Source organism: Citrus clementina, unplaced genomic scaffold (assembly GCF_000493195.1).
Source record: "Citrus clementina cultivar Clemenules unplaced genomic scaffold, Citrus_clementina_v1.0 scaffold_3, whole genome shotgun sequence".
In the NCBI taxonomy this organism is placed as follows: Eukaryota; Viridiplantae; Streptophyta; class Magnoliopsida; order Sapindales; family Rutaceae; genus Citrus; species Citrus x clementina.
The window spans coordinates 17505815-17527456 of NW_006262339.1; the positions used below are offsets into that span (position 1 = coordinate 17505815).

The window sequence follows — 21642 nt, forward strand, 5'->3', positions numbered from 1 at the left end:
TTCTCCGCTTGGGTTGGGAAAATGTATTATCTTCTATTTGATCAAATTGCTAGAACAGTCAGCATATCTTGGGCATCTTTGTTACCATTCCATTCCTTGACATGAATAATGTTTTCTATCTAATTTGAGGATAAAAATAAAACAGATATATGTATTCAGTCTCATCTTTTCTCCAAGCTGTCATGCTTGTAACATGCAACGAATCCAAATTCTTCACTGTTAATTCATTTGAACGATTGTGAAAACACATTAGAGAATTCCCAGTGAATTGGAGTCCTTTTCTTGTCAAATCTAAAGTGAAATCTGGTATGATTTGAATTTAGTTGGCATTTTATGGAATGAATTGGGGGACAAGATAATGAGACTTTGAAAAAAAAAAAACAAGGTAATGAAACTTTTTAAAAAGTAATAAAAAATAGAGCAGAAATCATTTATGAAATGAAATTCAACTTGGGTTTTGCCGCGAATGGTGAAATGTTGTTTGACATCTCAATGGAGAATTTTCAACAATTGACAAATATAATCCAGAAACAAATATGATTCTTCAGTGAAATCTTGAGATAAACCAAGAATATCTGTTAATAATTTTGTGCATTTTTTTAGGAATGGGATTTCAGCATTTCTAATTAATATGCAACTTTCTTATAAATTAATTACAAAAATATTAACAAATTGTGTGCTTAATTTTAACCTAATTTTTGCTCATATATTCATCATGCCCTTTACAATGTCAACAGTATAAAGTACATTAAGCCATTCTATTGTACATGACACACATGATATATTAATGGAATAATTTGAAGTTGAAAATTTAAGTTGAAATAGCCCACCCAAGTTTATGGTTAATGTATTGTAAAAAAAAAAGTTCATGCTTAATGTTAAGCTGTGGGGGGTCTTTGATAGAATCCTAATTTAAATGGATATGTTTTATATTTAAGAAAAATATGAGTACCTATCTAATATTTACCTTTATTCAACTGTTTTACCGTTGGATATATATATATATTTTTAAATTTGCAATGCCAATTAATTTATTACAAAAAAAAGAAAAGCCTTCCCACGACTGATGTTGAAATCCGAAACCTAAAATTTACGAAGTGCCCAAAATAGCTTTCACCATCACCACCGGACCGAGACAGACGGCCTCACCATCCACGCGCCGCCGCCGATTTTAATCCACCATCAGCTGCTTCCGGCGCTCTTTTGTTGTCATTTCCGGTAAGCCCTTTCTTGTTGCAACTTTTCCAGCTTTCATTTTTTTTTTTTAAATTGTTGATTGTTTCTGTTTGAAATTTTCCAGCCACCGTATTCATGTTTATTGTTTATTATTTATGTAAAATGCACATAATGAAAATATCATTCAATTTTTTTTTTTCACTAATCTGATCGCACGTAAATTGAGAAGCATGAAACACTAGATAAAAATGAAGTAATGCACAAGGTAGATCCTGCTCATCAATTAGTTGTAGTGAGCAAATTCATTTCATTGCAGTCGTTGATGTCAAATATGGAAGGGGAAGAAACCCCACACCGGCAAATCCCCGACGAAACCTTACAGAAGAAACACCAGTCGATGATCCACCGACTCGCAGTTCGGCACCAAACTCGTTTAGAAACTCGCAAACCTGACTCACCTGACTCATCCTCCACCTCCGCTTTTCTCTCCCGCTTCAATGACTTTAAGAATTCCATCACCACCCAAATTGAATCTGCCGCTGATCCTTCTTGTCTCACTGATATCTCATCATCAATCTCGGACCTCGAAAAACTCGTTGCGGAGAATTCGTACTGTCTCCCCTCCTATGAAATCCGAGCCTCTCTCAAAACAATCTCTGATTTGAGACAGAATCTTGATACATTGACTGCCCATATTGTCCCCAAAAAGAAATTCTCATTTAAGAACAAACCCGTCAAAAAAGAAACCCACATTATTAACCAAGACACAGAATGTAATACTGTTTCGTTGCCAGAGTTAAAAAAGACGAGTCTCCCAGTTCGTGACTCGCCGGGTTTTAGAGACAAACAAAGCCAAGTACTAGTGAAGAACTTTAAGGGTTCAGAAATAGGTGAATTTACATTATCAGGACTTGACTCGTGTGAGGTGAAACTGGTTGGAAGTGTTAACGCATTGTTTATCAACCAATTGAAAAATTGTAAAGTTTATGTAGGACCAGTGATGGGTTCAATTTTGATTGAGGAAGTGGAGAATTGCCTGTTGGTTTTGGTATCGCATCAGATTCGGATTCATTTTGCAAAAAGGAGTGATTTTTATCTGAGGGTCAGGAGTCGGCCTATCATTGAGGATAGTAATGAAGTAAGATTTGCGCCTTATTGTTTGAAGTATAAGGGAATTGAAGCAGACTTGGAGGTTGCTGGGTTGAATGAGGAGACAGGGAACTGGGCTAATGTGGATGATTTTAAGTGGTTGAGAGCGGTTCAAAGTCCCAACTGGTCGGTTTTGCCCGAGGAGGAGAGGATTGGGACTGTTGATTTGGTGGATCTGGAATGTGGGAATGGCACAATTTAGGTAACTTAATGCTGTATTGGGATTTTTTTTTTTGGGATAATTTTTTTCATTTGTGTTAATGTTTCTTCTGAATGGAAATGGAAAGTATTGATGGATATTATTGTTATTGGTTTTTTTTTTAATAATGTTGTTATATATAAGCTTATTGGATGAAATATAATGGTTGTTTTTCCTCTGATTGGATTATGGAAATATGAGAATGAATATTTGACTTATGTTTGCACCTTACAGGTTTGGGCATTTTTTATTTTCTTTCGTCACTGCACCTGGCTCATGTTTTAACTTCACAAACTTATATAGTTTTTGCATGCGTATTCTGTTAAACTTAAAAGTTAAACTTCTTCTGGAGACTGAAGGACTTACATTAAACACAGCTGGCACAATTTGAGTGATTAGTACTGCTGATGTTGTAGCCAATTGTAATGCTTATCTAACTGAACTGCTCCTTTTTTTTTTTGGAGTTTTAGAGTTCTAGCTTCTCGCAAGAATATTGAAATTGTAGTTTTTCAATTTGAGTCCATACGGCTGCATGTATATGTAGTAAAGATTATACACTTGCAAAGTACTCTACATAAATGCTTTCTTCTCTCCCTATAAAAACAGTGTGAATGGTGAACAATTGGGTTTATTGCTGCTTGTCAGCTGAAAACTAAGGAAACAGTAACAGAAAAAGCGTCTTTTACTCATCCTTTTTTTTAAAATTTTTTTTGGCTAGAAATTTTAAAACTTAAAGAAGATAATAATCAGCTCAAATCATAGCAGTCATGACTCATCATTCCTCATGAGAATCAACCAAGTAGAATGACTATTTAGTATATTCCAAACTATCAACTGATAAAAAAAAATTGTCATAACAATTGTATCACAATTTATTTATTGAGATAAATATGATTAAGTTAGAAGAAATATTGTAAAGACCTCCAAAAATTCTGTTACAGTAGCCAGCATTGCCGACATTTTCAATGCTAAAGTATTTCTTGCATTGGGATATGTTTACCAAGACTTTTCTGGAGCTTGCAGCTTACACCATCTCTTAGCACGTCGAATTGAATTAGGTCTTCCCTTGCTCTGCATGACTTTTTATCAGTTATATTGATTTCCGAATCTTCATTTTTGGGCTATGATTTTGCATTCTTTTCTGTGTTGACAGCAATTGTTTACTGTGTGCTCTATTTTAGTTTATGAAACGTGTTTTGGTTGTAACTGTTGCCAATGCCTACTGTAAAGACAAACAGCTTCTGGATAAGAGAATTATTAGCAAGCGTTGTGTGAGCTTTATTTAGGTATATATTTTCATAACCTAAGTTATGCCTCAATAATAAATGGAAAGAAGGTAATCCCATTGATTTGCACTTATCCAATGGAGTTCATTGGCAATGTGATGGTAGAAGTCAACTTGTTGCTAGTATAAGATTCTTTGGGGAAGAAAGCAGAAGGGGACTTGAAAATAATTTGTCAATAATATCGGGTTATTAACGTTTGCTTGGCGACCTGTCAATTTAGTGATTGACCTATACAACGGAACTTTTTGTTTCTGACTTAACTAGTGGCAGTGAAGTCTGTGGTGGGGGTTGATGATGTTTCAGGAATGCTGCAGCAGCAAAGAGACAGGCATGTTGGCACCCACAGCAGTGTGATGACCTGCTTCCTATTCAATATACTGTGCAGTCATTTATCTTCCACTACAATGACCTGGGCCAAACCATTGTGTGAACAGTAGACAACTTCCAGTTTCTGCTTCCTCCAGTCACCATCGCTCGTAAAAGCCCTGTGGTCCTCCCTGAGGCACCCTAGTGGAAAACAAAGAGGCGGCTCCAACACAAATCACAGCAATTGGCCAGTTCTAGTACAAAGGTGAGTCTTCAGGATGCTGGTCATGGTATATTCCTTTGTCCTTCAAATTATTTGGTAAGTGTTGGCTGTGGTCCAAAACTTAATGAATGGTAAACAACATACCAACCGAATAGTTGGCAGTGATAAAGATTAGTAGTTTGGTATTATTGCTTCAGAGCATTTTGAGACACTGGTTGAATATGACAAATTCTATTTAGAAATGGAGATTTGATGAATCAAATTTGGCATTGGTCTGAAATCGTTGTTTTGAGTTTGCAGGGAAACGGTGAACTGAATTTAGTCTGTTGAGTGTTTTCTAGTTGTTTAGAGATTCGTCTTGTTGGCCTACTTATTTTTTGTTAGGTTATATGGTTTATACGATTTTGCAATTTTGTTTAATTTTTGCTTTCCTCTAGATTAAAAGGAATTTGCTTTTGTGAGTGTAGGGATTACAATTACAATGCTCGCCATCAATGTCGTGGTGGTGATTCCTAAACGGGATGTGTCGGTCTTATTTAATATTGAGGTGTTATAATTTAAAAAGTTATCGATCTCTTAAAAAAATTAATTATGAAATTAAGGTTAATAGTACGTAGTAAGTAAAAATTTTAAATAATAAATTTTATAAAATTAATAAACATATTATAAGTTTTTCATCATATAAGTGGTGAATCAAATTAATTTATAAACTAACTATAATTAGTGTTTATAAAATTTTGTAACTTTTCATCCTCAGCATTAAGGTAGCATTTACATTTTAGATTGGTGTGAGAATCCTAAGGACTGAGAATCCTAGGATTACGAGTGTAAAGTAGAAGCGGGAATATGTTGTTTACTTACACTAGGACGAGAGTATGGAATTGAAATTAGAATTTAATTTATGTGTTTACATTGTCTTGGATTGGAAGTAAATGGTTTCAAATTATATTTTTACTCTTATTTAAAGAATTATAATTTTTAATTACAAAATTAATAAAAATATATTTGAAAAATAAAATATTTATTTTATTATATTTGTAAATTAATAATAATTATTAATATTCTTAATTATGTAAATCACAATTTTTTATTAATTTTAATTTTAATTATGTAAATAAAAAAATATTAATAAAAGCAACACAAATGAAACATTATTATTAATAATATAATACAAAATTAATATTTTCTTAGAATAAATATTTATTATTATTAATTATTAATATTAAATTAATATAATATTATTAATATTAAATTAATATAATATTATTATTTTTAAATAAATATAATAATATTATAATTTCGATAATATATAATCATATTATTAATTCACTATGAGTATAATAATATTATTTTTAAGTAATTTGACTTAGAATCAATGTAAGTTATTATTTTTAACTAAATATAATAATATTTTATTTAAATATGTTTCATATTATTATTTTTAATAAATATAATTTATAAAATAAAATAAATATCATTTAAATAAATATAATATTATTTATTTTATTTTATTAAATATAAGGATAAAAAGGGAAGACAAGGGAGTAGATTCCCACTCCCACCTCCTCCATGAGAGTGAGAATCTCATTCCCCACTTCAAAATTAGATAGGGCACGTGAAATGAGATTTATATTCTCCTTAAAATTTATAAGTAAACACTGAAATATGAGAAATTTACTCTCCTCACTCCTACTCCAAAAAATAAACACTACATAAATGAGATAGGCATGGGATTGAACCAACACCAATAACACAAGAAAGTTTTTTACTTTTATCATGTCATGTTTGAGTTGATTTGATGTTGAAGAGCCAAACTCATTTATCTTTTGATTTTTTGTTCTGTTTTTTCAGATCAGCTCATGTGACAAACATTTGGTAAATTGTTGATATTTCAGTTTTTCTTCCATCAGATTTTAAATTCATTGTTGAGGCACCAAACTGACTCTCTTTTCTAGATTTAATATCCCAACCAGCTGATTGGAATGATTAAAATTTGGTGAGTGGCAGACAAAAAAAAACGCTTTCAATTAGGCCAATTTAATGCAAAATTCTCTTTCCTTTTCAAAATTACTAAAAGCTAATTTTAATTTTCATTGGCAAAAAGGAAGGGCCAAACAGATCATACCATGGGCCAAATGTGGGATCAGCAACACCCCAGCCATAACAACAACAATAAAGTGATATTATTATCATGATTAATGTCGTATTAATAACATTAACATGATTAGATGTTGGAGATATAAAGTTTTATGATTTTAATCATTCAAATTCTGCTTACAACAGAGTAAACATCGGTTTAAATTCTGGTATTATTTATTAAAAAAATGATAAATTTAAAGCCTAAGAAAATGCAGTCTTGGGTTTTGATTCCCTTGCTGAGTGCCGGGCCGAAGACTATAAAGAGAATCCAAGCAAAAGCTGTCAGCAAAAGCACTTTTCTTTACTGTAAAATTTGACATCTTTTTTTTTTTCCCCTTCCTGAAAGACAAACACGTATTGTGAAAAAAAAAGAAACCCCATTCTGCTTTTGCTTCTGCTTCTGCTTATGGAATGGTTTATCTTGAATTGAAAATGAGAGTGATAAAAACCAAAAGCAGGTATTTGGGATCCAGCTTTTTGGTGAACCAAACAGAGAAATGGCAGGGTCCCTATCTTACAACACCTACCGTAAAAAGAAAAGGAGCTTCTTCAATTATGATTCCATTTCATCTTCCAAACGACAAAACAAAACACATTCAAAACAAGACAAAACATAAAATAGAAAATATAAATAGATATTAACAAAGATTGTAATGTCCTTTATAAAATAGAAAGATTCTTCCATTGAAAACATAATGCTGTGACTTCTAATAATGCTGTGACTTCTACACCAATGGGCCTTTGATTTAGTGGGAGAGGCTTTTTCACTTACATTAGTAGGAGAAAAGTTTGAGCCTTCATAAAAATATTATAGGAGTTAATTTTAATTTTTTTTTCTCATAAAATATAAGTGGAGTGGACACTCCATGAATATCAGATAAAGTTTAAAGAATCTAGACAATACTTTAGAAGACATTCAATTTGCACGGCATGAGAAAATCGCAGTTGTATAATATGTTTATAAATATTAATTGTAATCTCTAAAATAATATCAGTAACAGTCATGTATAACAATATTTTTAAAAAAAAAGAATAGAGTGACTTATAGACAAGTCGATGTGTCGTCAAAATATGTCTAAAATTTTCATTTTTATTTCCTTTACTCGTTGAAAATTTTATAGGTGAAATCAATTGGATCTATTAATTTTTATATTACAATATCTTTTATTTAAGAATTTTATTGTCAAAATAATTATTAATAAAAATTACTTAATTAATCCTTTTCTCTCTTACTCTTTTCAATTTCACAAATTCTCATCAATTTATTTAAATATATTCTTTTCGCCGCAAACAATTGATATCACTTATTAAGAAGAACAAAACTTACTATTTAAAAATGAATATCAATAAATTTTTATCAATCATGAAAGTTAATGAGTGTCAAGAAATTAATTTTTGCTAAACATACAAGCTAATAAGTATTAAAAAAATCTTATATTATAGAGATCATATATATTAAGAAAGACCCAAAAAAGAATTTAAAAAATAGTTAAATTCAGTGTATAGTTTGTAGGATGTGAGAGTGGTAAAAGAATATATAATTGTAAAATAGAGAAAAAGAAAAAGAGATTAGTAGAGAATAATTTTGAGATTTTTAAATTTTAAATTTTTAATAATAAATTTATTTTAAAAAATAGGTGTGGAGAAAATTTTGATGGGTTCAAGCAATTCCACCTAATTTTATATTATCAATACACAAACGAAAGTACACAAACCCATCTAATAGAGTGAAATAAAGAGTTCTCTAATCTCTAGGGTTTCTCATTCCAATTGTGAAATCTCCCTACTATTTATTTATTTTGAATTAACCCTCTTTGTTACCATTGAATTGTAACATTCAAAATTTGAATATGTTTTTACAAATAGAAGATTATTGGGACATAAATAATAAGAAATAGAAAACCTAGTTGAAAAAGGATATTACAAAAAAAAAAGAAAAAAAAAAAAAGAAATTGCCATTACCATTCAAACATTTACACAGTAAAGGCATTAACAGCATAAGGCGGCAATAGAACTCACTCATAATAACAAACAGATATAGATAGATGGATGGATGGCATTTTAGAAATTTACCTTAAAAACCAAAACAAAAGCAAAAATATTAAAATATTACACCAACTACTAACTAATTAATCTAATTAAACGCCTCGCTTAATCATTTCCAGTCCACTAAACACGCTGATCGGATTCCAGCCTCTGAAGTCTCATCTCATTGTTAAATTTCTTGATGAAAGCTTCAACTCGCCGATTCAACTCATCTTGACTCATCGATTTCTCCCTCCTCAACGACGTTCTGTCACTGAACGTCTCAGATTTCCTCAGCTCACGTTTCGCCCAAGCCGTCGGATCATTCTCATCGTTATCACTACCACCGGCGTCCGCGGCGGCGGCGGCAGCCGGAGAGGGTGCATCCCACGTGTCACTCTTCTTCAGCTGTGGCTCCGCTCGTTTCCCTTGGCCTTCCGTTATCAGCTTCCATGTTTCCTCAAGACTGCCGTCATTTTCGTCCTCTGTTTCCGTTTGATTCTCGGGAAAATCCTCCCCTTTTGAAGCTGTTTCTTGAGATGGAAATGTTCGTTTTTCGGTAACCGAAGTGGGTCTTTCTTCTTTTGCTTCGTCTTCAACGATCATGGCCAGTGCGGTGTTTTTCTTGATGCCAATATGTTGCTGCTGCTGAGTTTTGTATGTTTTGTTCATTGGTTTGGTTATGGTGTGAGCGTGAGTTTCATCAGATGGGTCGTTTTGGATGCGGAAGGTGGAAGAAGCGGCGATGGTGATGATGATGAAGTTGACTATGATGTAAATGTACGGCGGCGACAGCCAGAACCTCAAAGAAATGAAGAGGCTAGGGATTGTCGATACCGTGGAACAAATGTACGGGATTATTGCCACCTTAAACAGCATGAAAGTTGAAACAAACCCGGCTGACAAAAATAACAACTTTGCTGCCCGCGTTACTGTCTCTAATCTGCTTGATTTTGGGTCGAAATTTTGAAAAAGATCCCCCATTTTTCAATTTTCACACACAATAAAGAAGAAAAAAGAAAGGTAGCTAGATTTTTTCTGTTTTTCAACAAGGGAAAAAATAAGAAAAGAACATTAAAAGGATTTTTCAGGCTTTGATGGTCATTAAAATGAGACCCAGGAAGCCATTGAAGCTAAAAAAAGAAGAAGCCATGTACTTATATATGCTGCTTTGCTTTACAAAATCTGACTGGCATCAGGGAAAAAAAAAAGTGCCATTTGTTGGTACAGAGAGACAGAGGAGAGTAGGGGGGCAGATGCAGAGGCAGAGGCAGAGTTGAAGGACCATTGAATGGGCAAGCGAGGTTTCAATTTATGTAACGAGGGACGATTAAAGTTCTTGCAACTTTCCTGCCGTCTGATGAAATCTTGACCGTCTGATGCTACAATAATGGTTATAATGATCTTGAAAGTGTTGGAGAGATAAGTTTGTACAGATTAATGTACGCTAAATAAAATCACATTTAAAATGGTTTTTGATTTTATTCTATTACAGATTACTTTTATTAAATAAATAAATGAAGGTACATTAAGTGAGTGAGTGAGTGAGTGAGTGACTTCACTATTTTGCACTAACGCCGCTGTGTTATCCTCCGCGGCGCTTGTCCTCATCATTTGTAATTGAAAAGCTGATTTAAGATTTTAGAATAGTGCCTTTTGGAAAAAAATATATATATATCAACGGCCGTTTGAGATTTCTTTTTTGAAGATTTAAAATTAATTTTTTAAAAAATTAAAAGTTAATTTTAATATTTTATAATTTTAAAAAAATATATTTTTAGTAAAATCACTTCATAGTAGATTCCGAAAAGTAGATATCTATGCTTTTTAAATTTTAATTTTAAGAATTAATTTTATACTTAATATAGTCCTTGCATATATTATAAAATTTTAAAATTATCCTCATTAATTACAAAATAAGATCATTAATTTTAAGGAGATTATAATCATTATCAATTATATTGAGAGAAATAAAATAAAAAATTAATAATATAAAAATATTTATTTTCAGTTATTATATATACAAAATAAAAATTATTTTATATATACATATTTGTAAATAAATTTTATTCAATATTATATTAATTTCAGTCATTAATATTCTTATGGTAATTTAATTGTAACATTTACTAAACATATATGACTGCTTTTAAAACTTATAATATTTCTAAAAGTAAATTTTACAGACATTTAACTAATTTTCTTCGTAACTGATTATTTCCATAGCAAAGGCGATATAGTATTATTAAACTGGCACATAGCTTTTTATTTGTCTTTTTAAGCCTTTTATAGTCAAAATAGGTTTAAACAAAACAAAAATTTCCTATTACATCTATTAGGCTAAAACCTTCTTCACCAATTACATGCATTTTTTAAATCTATCAGGTACAAGTGTTAAATTTTCATTTGATATGACTACAATGCGATATGCTAACTTAAATTATCATCCTTAAATCTTATAACAATATCTTAGAAAATTATCTAATTATTTAAGTTAGCATATTTACTCTGAAAAAAAAGCATCTTCTTCTAGGATAATCATGGTCATAGTTTAACTTTTTTAAAACTATATTTTGGCTAATTTATAAAATTAAATAGAAATATACTAAATAGTTTTTAGTCAAATAAGTAAATTTTGGACGTGAGATAAATAATTTCCAACAAATATCATAAACCAATTTTTTAAAGAAAAATAAACACGTTTATAGAAAGAAATAATTTACTTAATCGTCAGAAGAATAGAAAGGGAGATTAAACGCTTAAAGTGACAAGTGCAAAACTATTATTGTTTTATTTTAACCATATCCTCAAGCAAGGCCGATACTCAAAAGAAACGGAAATAATGGCAGCGTTTGGTGAAGCTCTTTTTCCCAAAATTTAAGCAAGAGAATATTTTATTTTATTTATTTATTTATTTATTTATGGCCATTGTTTATTATTATTTGTCGTTTGTCTGACCCCAGGAAACAGCTACGCTATGCTACCAAGCTTCTGTTGCTCAATAGTCAATACAATGGCTTATTAAAAAAAAAGATCGGCCTCACCATTGTATGTAGAAAGTTGCGAGCAAATCAGGAATCCAGAAAATGACATTTATTCATTTTTGTTTGAACGTTTATTGAGATTAATTATTACTTACAGCTAATATATATCGTCTACAAGCTTCTACCATGCAAAAAAAATAACCCATGTCTCTTTCTTGAATCATCCCTACAATGAATTCTTAGGTTATAGGAGTTAGGCGTGTTTGATGATAAGGGGGATAGTGTGGCCGGCACTAGCATTCATGTATTATTTGACCACTGTACTCTTGTTATCATATCATATCAACTTGCAATAAGAACAGGGACTTGCAACACAGCTAGCAGCCACGAACTTTATTTATCACATGGTTAATTAATTTTTACCTTCATTAGAAATGTTTAGACTAATCTTAATTACTATTGCTAAGCTAAGATTCTTACTTACTTATCAAATTAAACTTTTGGGTCAAATAATTTTCTCTTATATGATATGAGAATTAACATCTCAAGTTGGTTCAAACTTACTACAATTAATGTTAGTTGATGTTATAAACAAGCTTTTAAGCTATCATAATTCATACAATTAAAACCCTATTGATTAAGTATTAACGAACGACCCCGAGTCTTCAAAAACATAAAAAAATAAAAGCAAATTTTAAGTACGAGAAATTCTCGCAGCAGCATGCTGTGATTGTCCTTTCTGTCAAAGTCACAAGTCTTTTGTCATTCAAAATCAGAGTCGAATCATTTTGCTTGTTCTAGGGTTTAAAAGACAAACTCAAGCCAGTGAGGCACAGCATTTCTCTCGGACTCTGCCAGGGGCCCCTTCCCCTTTCCCCCACGTTCGCTTTCCGAAGGCATTTACCAATAAACCATTCGTTGCTCCACGGGATCAAGTGAAGGTATTTTCACGGTCTTTGAATTTTCTTCTTAAGTTATTGTAGAAGAATTATGTTTTAAATTTATTTTAGCCACTGAAATAATATAATTGTTTAACATCCTAATTTTATTAGCAAAATTTAAAAAAAAACCAACACAGCTGTAACATTCCAATTTGAATTTAGTGTTATAAATAGGAAGATGGCCTGTTTTTTCTATTGAAATTAATATATAACACTTATCTCTTAATATTTTTACAATAGTTAACAACCCATCTGACAACATAATTTTATAGTATTGTCTTTATTTTAAATATATTTTTTTCTTACTTTTATTATTAATTAAATAAATTATATTAAAAAATTTCAATAAAAATTTAAATAATAAAAGTAAAAAAATATAAGTTTTGGTGAGAATAAAAAATTAATAATAATAATAATAATATTTTTCTTATATTTTTTGTTATTTTTAAATATATTTTCTTTTAATAAATATATATTTTATATTTTCAACATAAAATATTAAGTAAATGACTCATTTACTCTTCTTTTTCTTTAAATATTTTATGTTAGGAAGTTATCTCTATTATGAAAACTGTATGAATTATATTTTATATATATATATATATATGTATGTATGTATATGTATATATATGTGTGTGTTTGTATTTCAATAAGGAGAAATGGGTAATCTCTATACAAATATTACAAAATTTTCATTCTGCATCACACACCTAATGTCTAATACAACACATGCATTATTTTATTTTATTTTCAAACACCATGAAAGATTACGAGTACACAGTACATGTACAGTATCACGAACAAAAAGAAAAGGGTTAAATCAATTAATCAATCACGAAATCAAAAGAAAAAAAAAAAATCCAGAGAGCACGTAGATACGGACACAAAGAGAAGTCAGTTTCATAGGGTAGAAGCCAAGCTAAGCCTAGAGCTATAATACTACATGCAAATTAAGCTAGTGTATGCATGTTTTCTGGCAGCAGAAACAGAAAATGTTGCTGCCACTGGCTAGTAGCCAAAGTGGCGGTGATAATGGTGGGGTGCCACCAGTCGGCGCCTTGCCCTTGCCCTTTTTTGCTCATCTTTTCTTTTTTTATTTTCCCGGAAAGTTTTTTTTAACACTCGGTTGCTTATTCAGGAAATGTCACATTGAAATTTTGAAACTTCTCCGATCCAATCAGTCAAGTGTCATTTTTATTGGTCCCAATCAGTAGGGCACGGTCTCCATTTCCAGCACTAAGCATGCTCGGTGTTTGTGATCATTTGATGGACGGTTCATGCTTTGCTGCTAAGCCAAGCTAGTTGCATTTTTCCACCCCCCGTATAATTTCAATCATACCAAAACACTTTTACATCTAGTGTCATTTCTTCAATAAGTTTTTAATTTTTGTTGATAAGGACATATTTAAGGCTAGAGTTGAGAGGTTGTATCGATGAATTTGCAGCAAAACCGTGAACAACTTTTGAGAATTATTGTATAAAAAAAAAAGATAAATTTCATTCTTTTTAATTCATGATCACAAGTCTCAATTTGATACAAGTACTTAAAAGTATAAAAATAAAATAATATAATTAACGTAATTCAAGAATAATGATTGATTAGTAAAGATTGAGTCGGTGAATTTTTATGTTGATCAACAATCAATCTATCTTAATCAATAATTAAGATAGAAACAATCAATCATCTGATTTATTATTTTATTTCCATTAATACTGTTTAATTTTTATCATGTTATTAGATATTTGGAGGAAAAGGGAAAAAAAATCTAATAACAATCTTTTACATTTTTTTTCGCCTTATGTCTTGTTGTTTTAATTTTCTACTTTAATTAGCAGCTAATTGATTGTCTCTGTAGTAAATAATTTTGAGAAAGTACAATGCTTTGGTTTCAAAGTCTTGGATCCAAAACAGAACATCAAAATCTCCCTTATGTGGTCAGTCTTATTCTTAAAATAAACCCACTTATTTATTTTATATACTGATTTTGTTCTCATTAGTGAATCTTTATTCTTCTTCTTTTGACTAATAAATTTCCCACTTAGGACGACAGATCGTGGTCTTGCTTGTAGAATTTTAAGCCAAGGAACTTATTTAATTAAAGAACAAATTCAATTCAACTCAGCGAAGGGATTAGGTGCATAAAAAAATTATGACACTTCTGTTGATATTCTTCCATTTTTTTTAAAAATAATATTCTTTTATTTAAACAACGATGGTTTATTTTTCAAATCAATTATTGCTATGGAAACTTCCATTCCCTAGTGTATATTTTACTTATATACATTCTTTATACATCCTTGCCTTGTAATTCAAACACATTGTTTTGTTAATTGTTAGCATTTTCGAAAAGTTTGCTATATGTTATGTTTATTATATATGTGAAGGGGCGACCACGGTGGGTTTTGGAAATTTGTGTCCATGAAACCCTAATAAAAATTAAAGGATAACATAAAAAAATAAACAAAAGATAATGTAAAAGAGGATTAGTTACAACTTGACCTTAATTTAATTTTGAAGTTCATTTAGAGGGAATCAAATGAGCAAAAGCTTCGGTCTTCATCTCAATAAAACATGAGATGCGGACAATGCTATTAAGAAATCAAAATGAACTTTCCCTCCCAATGAATTATGTGTACCAATCAAAGTGTGTGCACATGACTTTGTCTTGTTAATTGATTAATTGATTAATTATAAAGACACCTTTGATTTTGTTATGATTGATAACTACATGTATGATTGATTGATATTTTTCTAAATATCAATCCAACGTATGTTTGATCACCTCACTGCAAAATTTTATTTACTTTTCCAGGAAAATAAAGTCCATAGATTTAAGGATCAATTTTCCTCAAACCAGTCTTAATGAGGTTGAGAAATATTTAATCTCAATTTCAATTATTTCACAACGTATTATTTTTTAACTTCTCTAATTTCATAATGTGAGAATTATTATTTTTTTATTTTTATTATTTATAACAAATTTTAGAGGTTTTTATCATTTTATTGGGATGTCAGATTCAAGTGTCGTGATTTTATTTTTTTTATTTTAGTCATTATTTTAATTTATCCTCCAAATAAAATAATATTCTTCAATTGACCTTTAAAATAATATGAAAACTTCAATTTACTCCTATTTATGGTGAAGAACATAAAGAAGAAGAAAAAGTCATCAATGCACTCTCCATTTAGGGATGACAATTTTTTTTGATGGGATGGGATTCTGCGGGATCCCATTCCATTTGGGACGGAATTGAGACATATTTTTGTCCCATAAAAAAATTTAGGGATGGGAGTGAGATATTTTTTTATTTCAATTACATATGCAGGACGAGAGTGGGATTGACAAATTATGTCCCATCTCGTCTCATTGCCGATTAAAAATGAAAATTTTACCAATTGGGATGGGATCTTGCGCTTTTGGGATGAGATTGAGATATATTTTTGTCCCAAAAAAAATATAAGGACGGAACTGGAACATTTTTTCATTCCATTTGCATATACGGGACATGACTGAGATTGATAAATCCTATCCCATCCTGTCCCATTGCCAACCCTATCTCCATTTGCTATCATCTTCTGAACAAATAAGGAGATAAATGAAAATATTCATATTTTTAATAGGGTAAATTAAAGATTATCAGTATATTTGGGGATGAATTCAAGTTTACCTAATAAAAATAACTTGGGTTTGCTTTCATCTTGAGACTAACCATGAATGAGTTAATACTTGGTATTCTTTAACGGAAAGCATGAAAGCTAAAAGTTAAGAGAATGAAATTATATCTAAAAGAATCGAGGAGAGGAAGAAGGAAAGTGGAAGAAAAATTAACCAAAAAAAAAAAAGTTGAGTTGTCATCTCAAGTAGATATTAATAATAGCAGCATTATTGACTTATTGTGAATTTGCTTCCACCTTTGGAGGCAAATGGGTCAAGCCCATTAAAACTGGACAAATCAACAAACATTCACTCAATTCAGCATCTTCACCGATGGGCCTTTGGTTCAGTAGAAGAATTCTTGCACTTAGAATAATGAGTGTAAGGGTTCGAGCTTCCATAAAAAGTATTTATGGGGTTTAGTTACAATCCTTCCTCAATTATTAAATAATTGAGTGGAGCCAGTCTATTCCTCACAAAATGTGAGTGGAGTGGACAGCCCTCGAATATTTGAGAGGGTTTGAAGAATTTGGGCAGCACTTCAAAGGAGTATACGCCACGAAGAAGGTCCCAATTGTAGAATCTATTTGTAAATATTAATTGTAATATCTACAGTCCTGTATAACAGTATTAAAAAAAAAGATAATATATTAATACAATATACAAATTTATCTAGAGCCCTATGATGAGGTGTCCTAAACATTAAATAACTAGTGTGACGAGAAATGTACTCTTAATTAAAATTTATTCTGGCAAAAGTATTTTTTCATCGAGTCACTAACACCCGTTGTCTTATTTTAGGATTTTTTTTTTAAATATACAAGTAGATTTAGTCCATCCTGAATGTAAATATTTAGATTGTTTTATAATGGAGCTAACGAAAAAAGATTTAGCATAATTCGATTGGAAATAATTGTATATTAATTGTAATGTAATTAAGAAAAAAAACAATTCTTTTTATTCAAACTTTTGTTGATAAGATATGAACTATGTAGACTTCACTCTATAGTCTACAAAGAGTTGGATATTTAAAAACTAATCAGTGATTTGCAATGATAGCTAGTTTGATAGTGCAATTTTATAGTGGAATTAAAGGAATAGATTCTATGATGGAGCCCGTACCAAAAGGAAAGTAAGGGAGCTACCTACAAGTGACTTCTTTAAAGAGCTATGCATAAGCGTCCAAATTTTATTGGATTTATGTTTGGTCCTTTTCAGTTTTTATTTTTTATTTTTAATTAGTCGTTGCATTATAATCTATGAATTGAAAACACATTGTTCAGTTGGTGCTTGGTCGGCACTTAAGAAATTTTAAATAAAAAGTGATGGGAAGAATGGTGCCAAAGCAAAGCACAAATTTTAAAAAAATGAATAAAAAAGGAGAGAATCCCTATGAATTTGGCATTATAAACAAGAGGAAAAAGGTTAGGTACAACTTGTATTTGGTCTTGGTCATCATCTTAATTAATTAATTTATTTTGATATGATCATAATTATTTATGTATAAATCAATAAAGCATAGCAATGGGTATCATTATTTTTAAATCAAGTATGCATTCTTCATTTTATGTGCACATGCATTGCTGGGTTGGTGATCAATTGGAGAGTTTAGGCCCTAGTACTTGCGATGGGTACGGTTTGATTTGGGCTATCTACTTGAGATTTAAACTCAAACACCTCCTAGTGAAGCCGCCAAGTGGCTTTTATAGCTTCTTTATTTGTCTAATCATCTCAGTTACAATCTTTAAAAATAATAATAATAATAAGTTAAAATTATATTTGGACTTTGTTCACACGTTTTCCAATTTCTCAAGATTCAAATTTTTAACTTAATTGAAAAGTAAAAGTGTAATATTTTTATACAACTAATCAATTTATAGTTCATAGGCTTATAACTCAATTTGTACAGAAGAGTTTCTACAATTATTTGCAACTATATCATTAATTTTTTTAGAAATTCGATTATAGGAGGCAATTAAGGCTCGTTTGAAATTATTTTTGGGAGGTTTAAAACTAATTTTGAAAAGTTGAATTTAATCTTCATATTTAGTAAGAAATTTTAGAAATCACTTTTGATAAAGTTACCCATTCTGTTGCAAAATAAAAAAAAGCAGTGAATGAGTAGTTTTTAAAATTTGATTTTGAGCATCAGTTTTATATATAATATAATTTCATATACATTCTCATATATATTATAAAAATCTAAATTTATCTTTATTAATTTAGAAATAAATTCATTAACTTCAAGATATTATTATTACTACTAGTTATATTGAGATAACAAAATAAAAAATAAAATTAATAATATAAGATATTTATTTTAGTTATCAATTATTATATATTCAAAATATAAAAAAATATTTTCTATACATATTTATAAATGTGCTAATAAATTTTATTGACATTATGTACAATTCAATTATATATATTCTTAATGTAGTTTAACAATAAGATTTATCAAAACACACACGAATACTTTTAAAACTCATGGTATTTTAAAAAAATGAATTTTACTAAATATTTAACTTATTTTTTTCCACAACTAATTATTTTTACAGTACAACTAATAACAATTATCGTAAAGGTACAATATTACTAAATTTGGCACCAAGTGGCACCAAAAAGCAACTTACATATAAAGAAGAAAGCAGATGGAATGGGAAAAACACTTTTTGTGGTTTTATAGCTGACTATTTTGAAAGAAATTGATCTTTATAAAATTTCTTAAAATCTCGATTAGTAATGTTTTATTATGTTATTCATTTGTTAAATCACGTTAAATGATAAAATAATCTAATGAGCGATAGTTCGTTCCAAATGGGTGTCATTTATGTTGAAGATCAACATTAAAAAATATAAAACCAAAAGTAAAAACAAAGCGCTCTTAAATTATAAAAGAGGACAAAATTTTTATCTTTTTATTTTTTCCTTTTTTATAGTGATAAAGTAGGGAACAACAACATTTTAGCAGAGAAGAGGTTGAGTAAAGTGGATTTTTAATTTTCTATTATGAATATAAAGTATTAAAATGCAAAAATAATATTTCCTATGCTATATGCATTGGCATGGGCTTATAAATTTTGGGAGTAGTTCGATTAGAGGTACCAAAAAAGGAAAATCATATTGGAATGGAATGGGAAAGCCGTTTTTGTGGTTTTAATGGCTGGCTATCTTGAAAGTGACATCCATCAAATTCAAAAGCGTGAGTATTTTGTTCAACTCTTTATCTTTTAAAAATTATTACCTTAATAGTAATGTTGCTAAATGTGATACTCATTTGATTGTTTCACGTAAATGATACAATAATGTGATAAGTGATGTTACATTTCAAATGGGTATTGGGTGTCAAATTACCTAAGATGTTGATTTAGCTATAACTCAAAGTCTGATAACTTATTTCTCTGGTAAGAAATTTATGACTGATTTATCTGGCATCACTTGATATGATATCAAGTTAATTTTTTCATATTATAGACAAAGAACCAACTCATTTGTACATATATTATCCCTTCATCAAGTTTATTATGTACTTCTAAATTTTATGGATTAGACCAAAGTCATTTACCATACATGATTACAACCTGGTCATGGTTTGAGCTCAAACTTGTAAAGATCTTTCGTTATGTATTTAAAAACAGAACTGCTTTACTTCTTGTTAGAAGATTCAACCCAAATCACTTGATATTTTAAAATAAAATGTCTAAATTCATTCCAGGAGTAAGAAATATTAGTAGGGACTTGGTACTTGGATCTAAGCAAAATCCAACTTGCTCAAAATGGTCGTTTTATAATTTAAATGAAGAAGAAATAAAAATGATTTTAAAAACTTGACTTTAATACCATGTTGAGCAAATGGCCTTCCAATGATATTTATGTTAAATGGAAACCAAATTCATAATTTTGAAGTGTGTATTCATCATTTATGTCTAAACCCAACAGAAAAGAAAAAAAAAAAACCAACAGGAATATATGCAAGCACTCTGCTTCAACAATAAATCCATGCAGGCACCCAAAAATAAAATTTAAATTTTACTCAACAGTGCAAGCTATATATATGACTGATGTGCTCAACAAAGAATGATGATCTTGTATGATAGAAATGTATAAAAGTAAAAGAAAAATGTTTTTTTCTTAAATATTGTTCCATGGTGGGGATTGGGGATTTCTCCTTTGCTTTATACTTCAAAATCAAGAACTCTTAGACCAAAATTTCACTGATTCAAGAGCTTTCCATGATGTTTAAGGATATGAAAAATGTCACCAATCTTTGTTGATTTGTACTTGCAGTCCACTTCAATCTGTGAAATCGTGACTTCTATTCCAACTTCTTGTTGAATGAATGTATCCATTCAATTGTTCCTGCAAGGTCAGATTCCATTTGAAATTCAGAAACACCACATATCATGAAAAATGCCGTACCCTTTATGGCCAGTTACCTAATTAAATGGTGCCTAAAGTTCAGAATTTTAACTCCGAAGCTGAATATTGTATCATATAAGAAGATTGAACCCATATTTTAGTCAATAATTAAAAGAATCCGATACCATGGTCCGAGCTAATGGTGATTTGGACAAGAATGCCATTGTCACTACTTACATTCAAGGTGATTTTTCATTTTATCAGTATAAACTACCATGCAAATTTTATGGAACTTGAATTGGATAACGGCAATGTTCTCCTGTTTTCATTTAAAAAAAAAAAATCAAATGAAGCATGTGTAGTATGAAGTTTGTGTCTTACAGTCAAAAGTTGCCCAACGCGAAGGAGGTGCAATAGTATGTTCTTGTTGCACATTGTTGACATAAAGCAAAGTGTAAAGGTCAGTAGTCCCATTTTTATTGTTGGTGGGTACTTGTACTTCTGCCACCGATGGTGGAACCCTGGGTGGAATTGGAGCAGCAGCCTTCTCATTCATATCAAGAGAACCCTGCATAGAGAATGTTCATCAAGTTAACAAAGCAGCAATGTTCATAAAAGGATACAAAACATATAAGCAATACATTGAGGGAATATCCAATCATGATGAGCAGCTTCCTAGCACTTTGTCCTCGACTGACTTGTGACAACGATGTAATGAAGTTTCTTCACATACCATGATGAAACATCCAGCAATTGCTTCATTAGTGAAAAAATATAAACTATTGGCAAGCAGAACCATTGTCATTACCCCACGAGACCTTCCAACTGTTGGAGGAGGAGCTATTTGAGCAATATGTTTTGTAAGAATTTCTTCCTCGAGAGAGAGTGTCCTTGTTTTTCTTGGAATACCTCTTTTGAGACCTTCTAGAAACTTGCTAACGTTGTTGTTGATTTGAACGGCTTTTGTAGTTGGTTGTGTTGCTCCCTTTTGAACCCATTTTCTCTCCTCATACCTATAAATTAACCCACAAAATATCAATCAGAAGAAGATGATCATACCCAATCCTATCTTCAAGTTCATATGGTAGATAATTTACTTGGTACGGATAAATTTCTCGATCCTACTCCTGTCAAAATTTGGTGGCAGTTCTGCTTCCCAGAACTTGTTCGACTTCTCATTACCCATAGCTATCAACAAT

The 21642-nt window shown here is 30.5% G+C and overlaps 3 protein-coding genes across 4 annotated transcripts in view; 1 reads left to right on the forward strand and 2 right to left on the reverse strand.

Annotated features, from left to right (window-relative positions):
- Positions 1–1044: 1044 nt before the first annotated feature.
- On the forward strand, positions 1045–4426 carry LOC18048929 (tubulin-folding cofactor C). 2 transcript variants are annotated; one of them, XM_024189557.1, is made up of 3 exons: positions 1045–1218; positions 1493–2527; positions 4114–4426. In XM_024189557.1, the coding sequence occupies exon 2, from the start codon at positions 1499–1501 to the stop codon at positions 2525–2527; it is 1029 nt and encodes a 342-aa protein (XP_024045325.1). In that variant the 5' UTR covers positions 1045–1218; positions 1493–1498; the 3' UTR covers positions 4114–4426. The 2 variants fall into 2 exon arrangements, with proteins under 2 accessions (XP_024045325.1, XP_006441404.1); XM_006441341.2 differs by lacking the exon at positions 4114–4426 and having other exon boundaries at positions 1493–2622.
- A 4170-nt stretch (positions 4427–8596) lies between these two features.
- LOC18048930 lies at positions 8597–9771 on the reverse strand. Its single transcript, XM_006441342.2, has one exon. The coding sequence runs from the start codon at positions 9485–9487 to the stop codon at positions 8648–8650; it is 840 nt and encodes a 279-aa protein (XP_006441405.1). The 5' UTR covers positions 9488–9771; the 3' UTR covers positions 8597–8647.
- A 10459-nt stretch (positions 9772–20230) lies between these two features.
- The window catches only part of LOC18048932 (probable ADP-ribosylation factor GTPase-activating protein AGD15), a 4117-nt gene continuing 2705 nt past the window's right edge, over positions 20231–21642 (reverse strand). Inside the window, exons 5-8 of the mRNA XM_006441344.2 lie at positions 21541–21631; positions 21252–21456; positions 20825–21011; positions 20231–20443 (exon numbers count right to left, since the gene is read on the reverse strand). Of these exons, the coding sequence (XP_006441407.2) occupies positions 20442–20443; positions 20825–21011; positions 21252–21456; positions 21541–21631 (485 nt within the window). The 3' untranslated portion in view covers positions 20231–20441. The remainder of the gene's footprint in view (positions 20444–20824; positions 21012–21251; positions 21457–21540; positions 21632–21642) is intronic.

Coding starts and splice junctions, on each gene's coding strand:
- LOC18048929 (XM_024189557.1), top strand. CDS start 1,499: ATGTCAAATATGGAAGGGGAAGAAACCCCACACCGGCAAATCCCCGAC.
- LOC18048930 (XM_006441342.2), bottom strand. CDS start 9,487: ATGGGGGATCTTTTTCAAAATTTCGACCCAAAATCAAGCAGATTAGAG.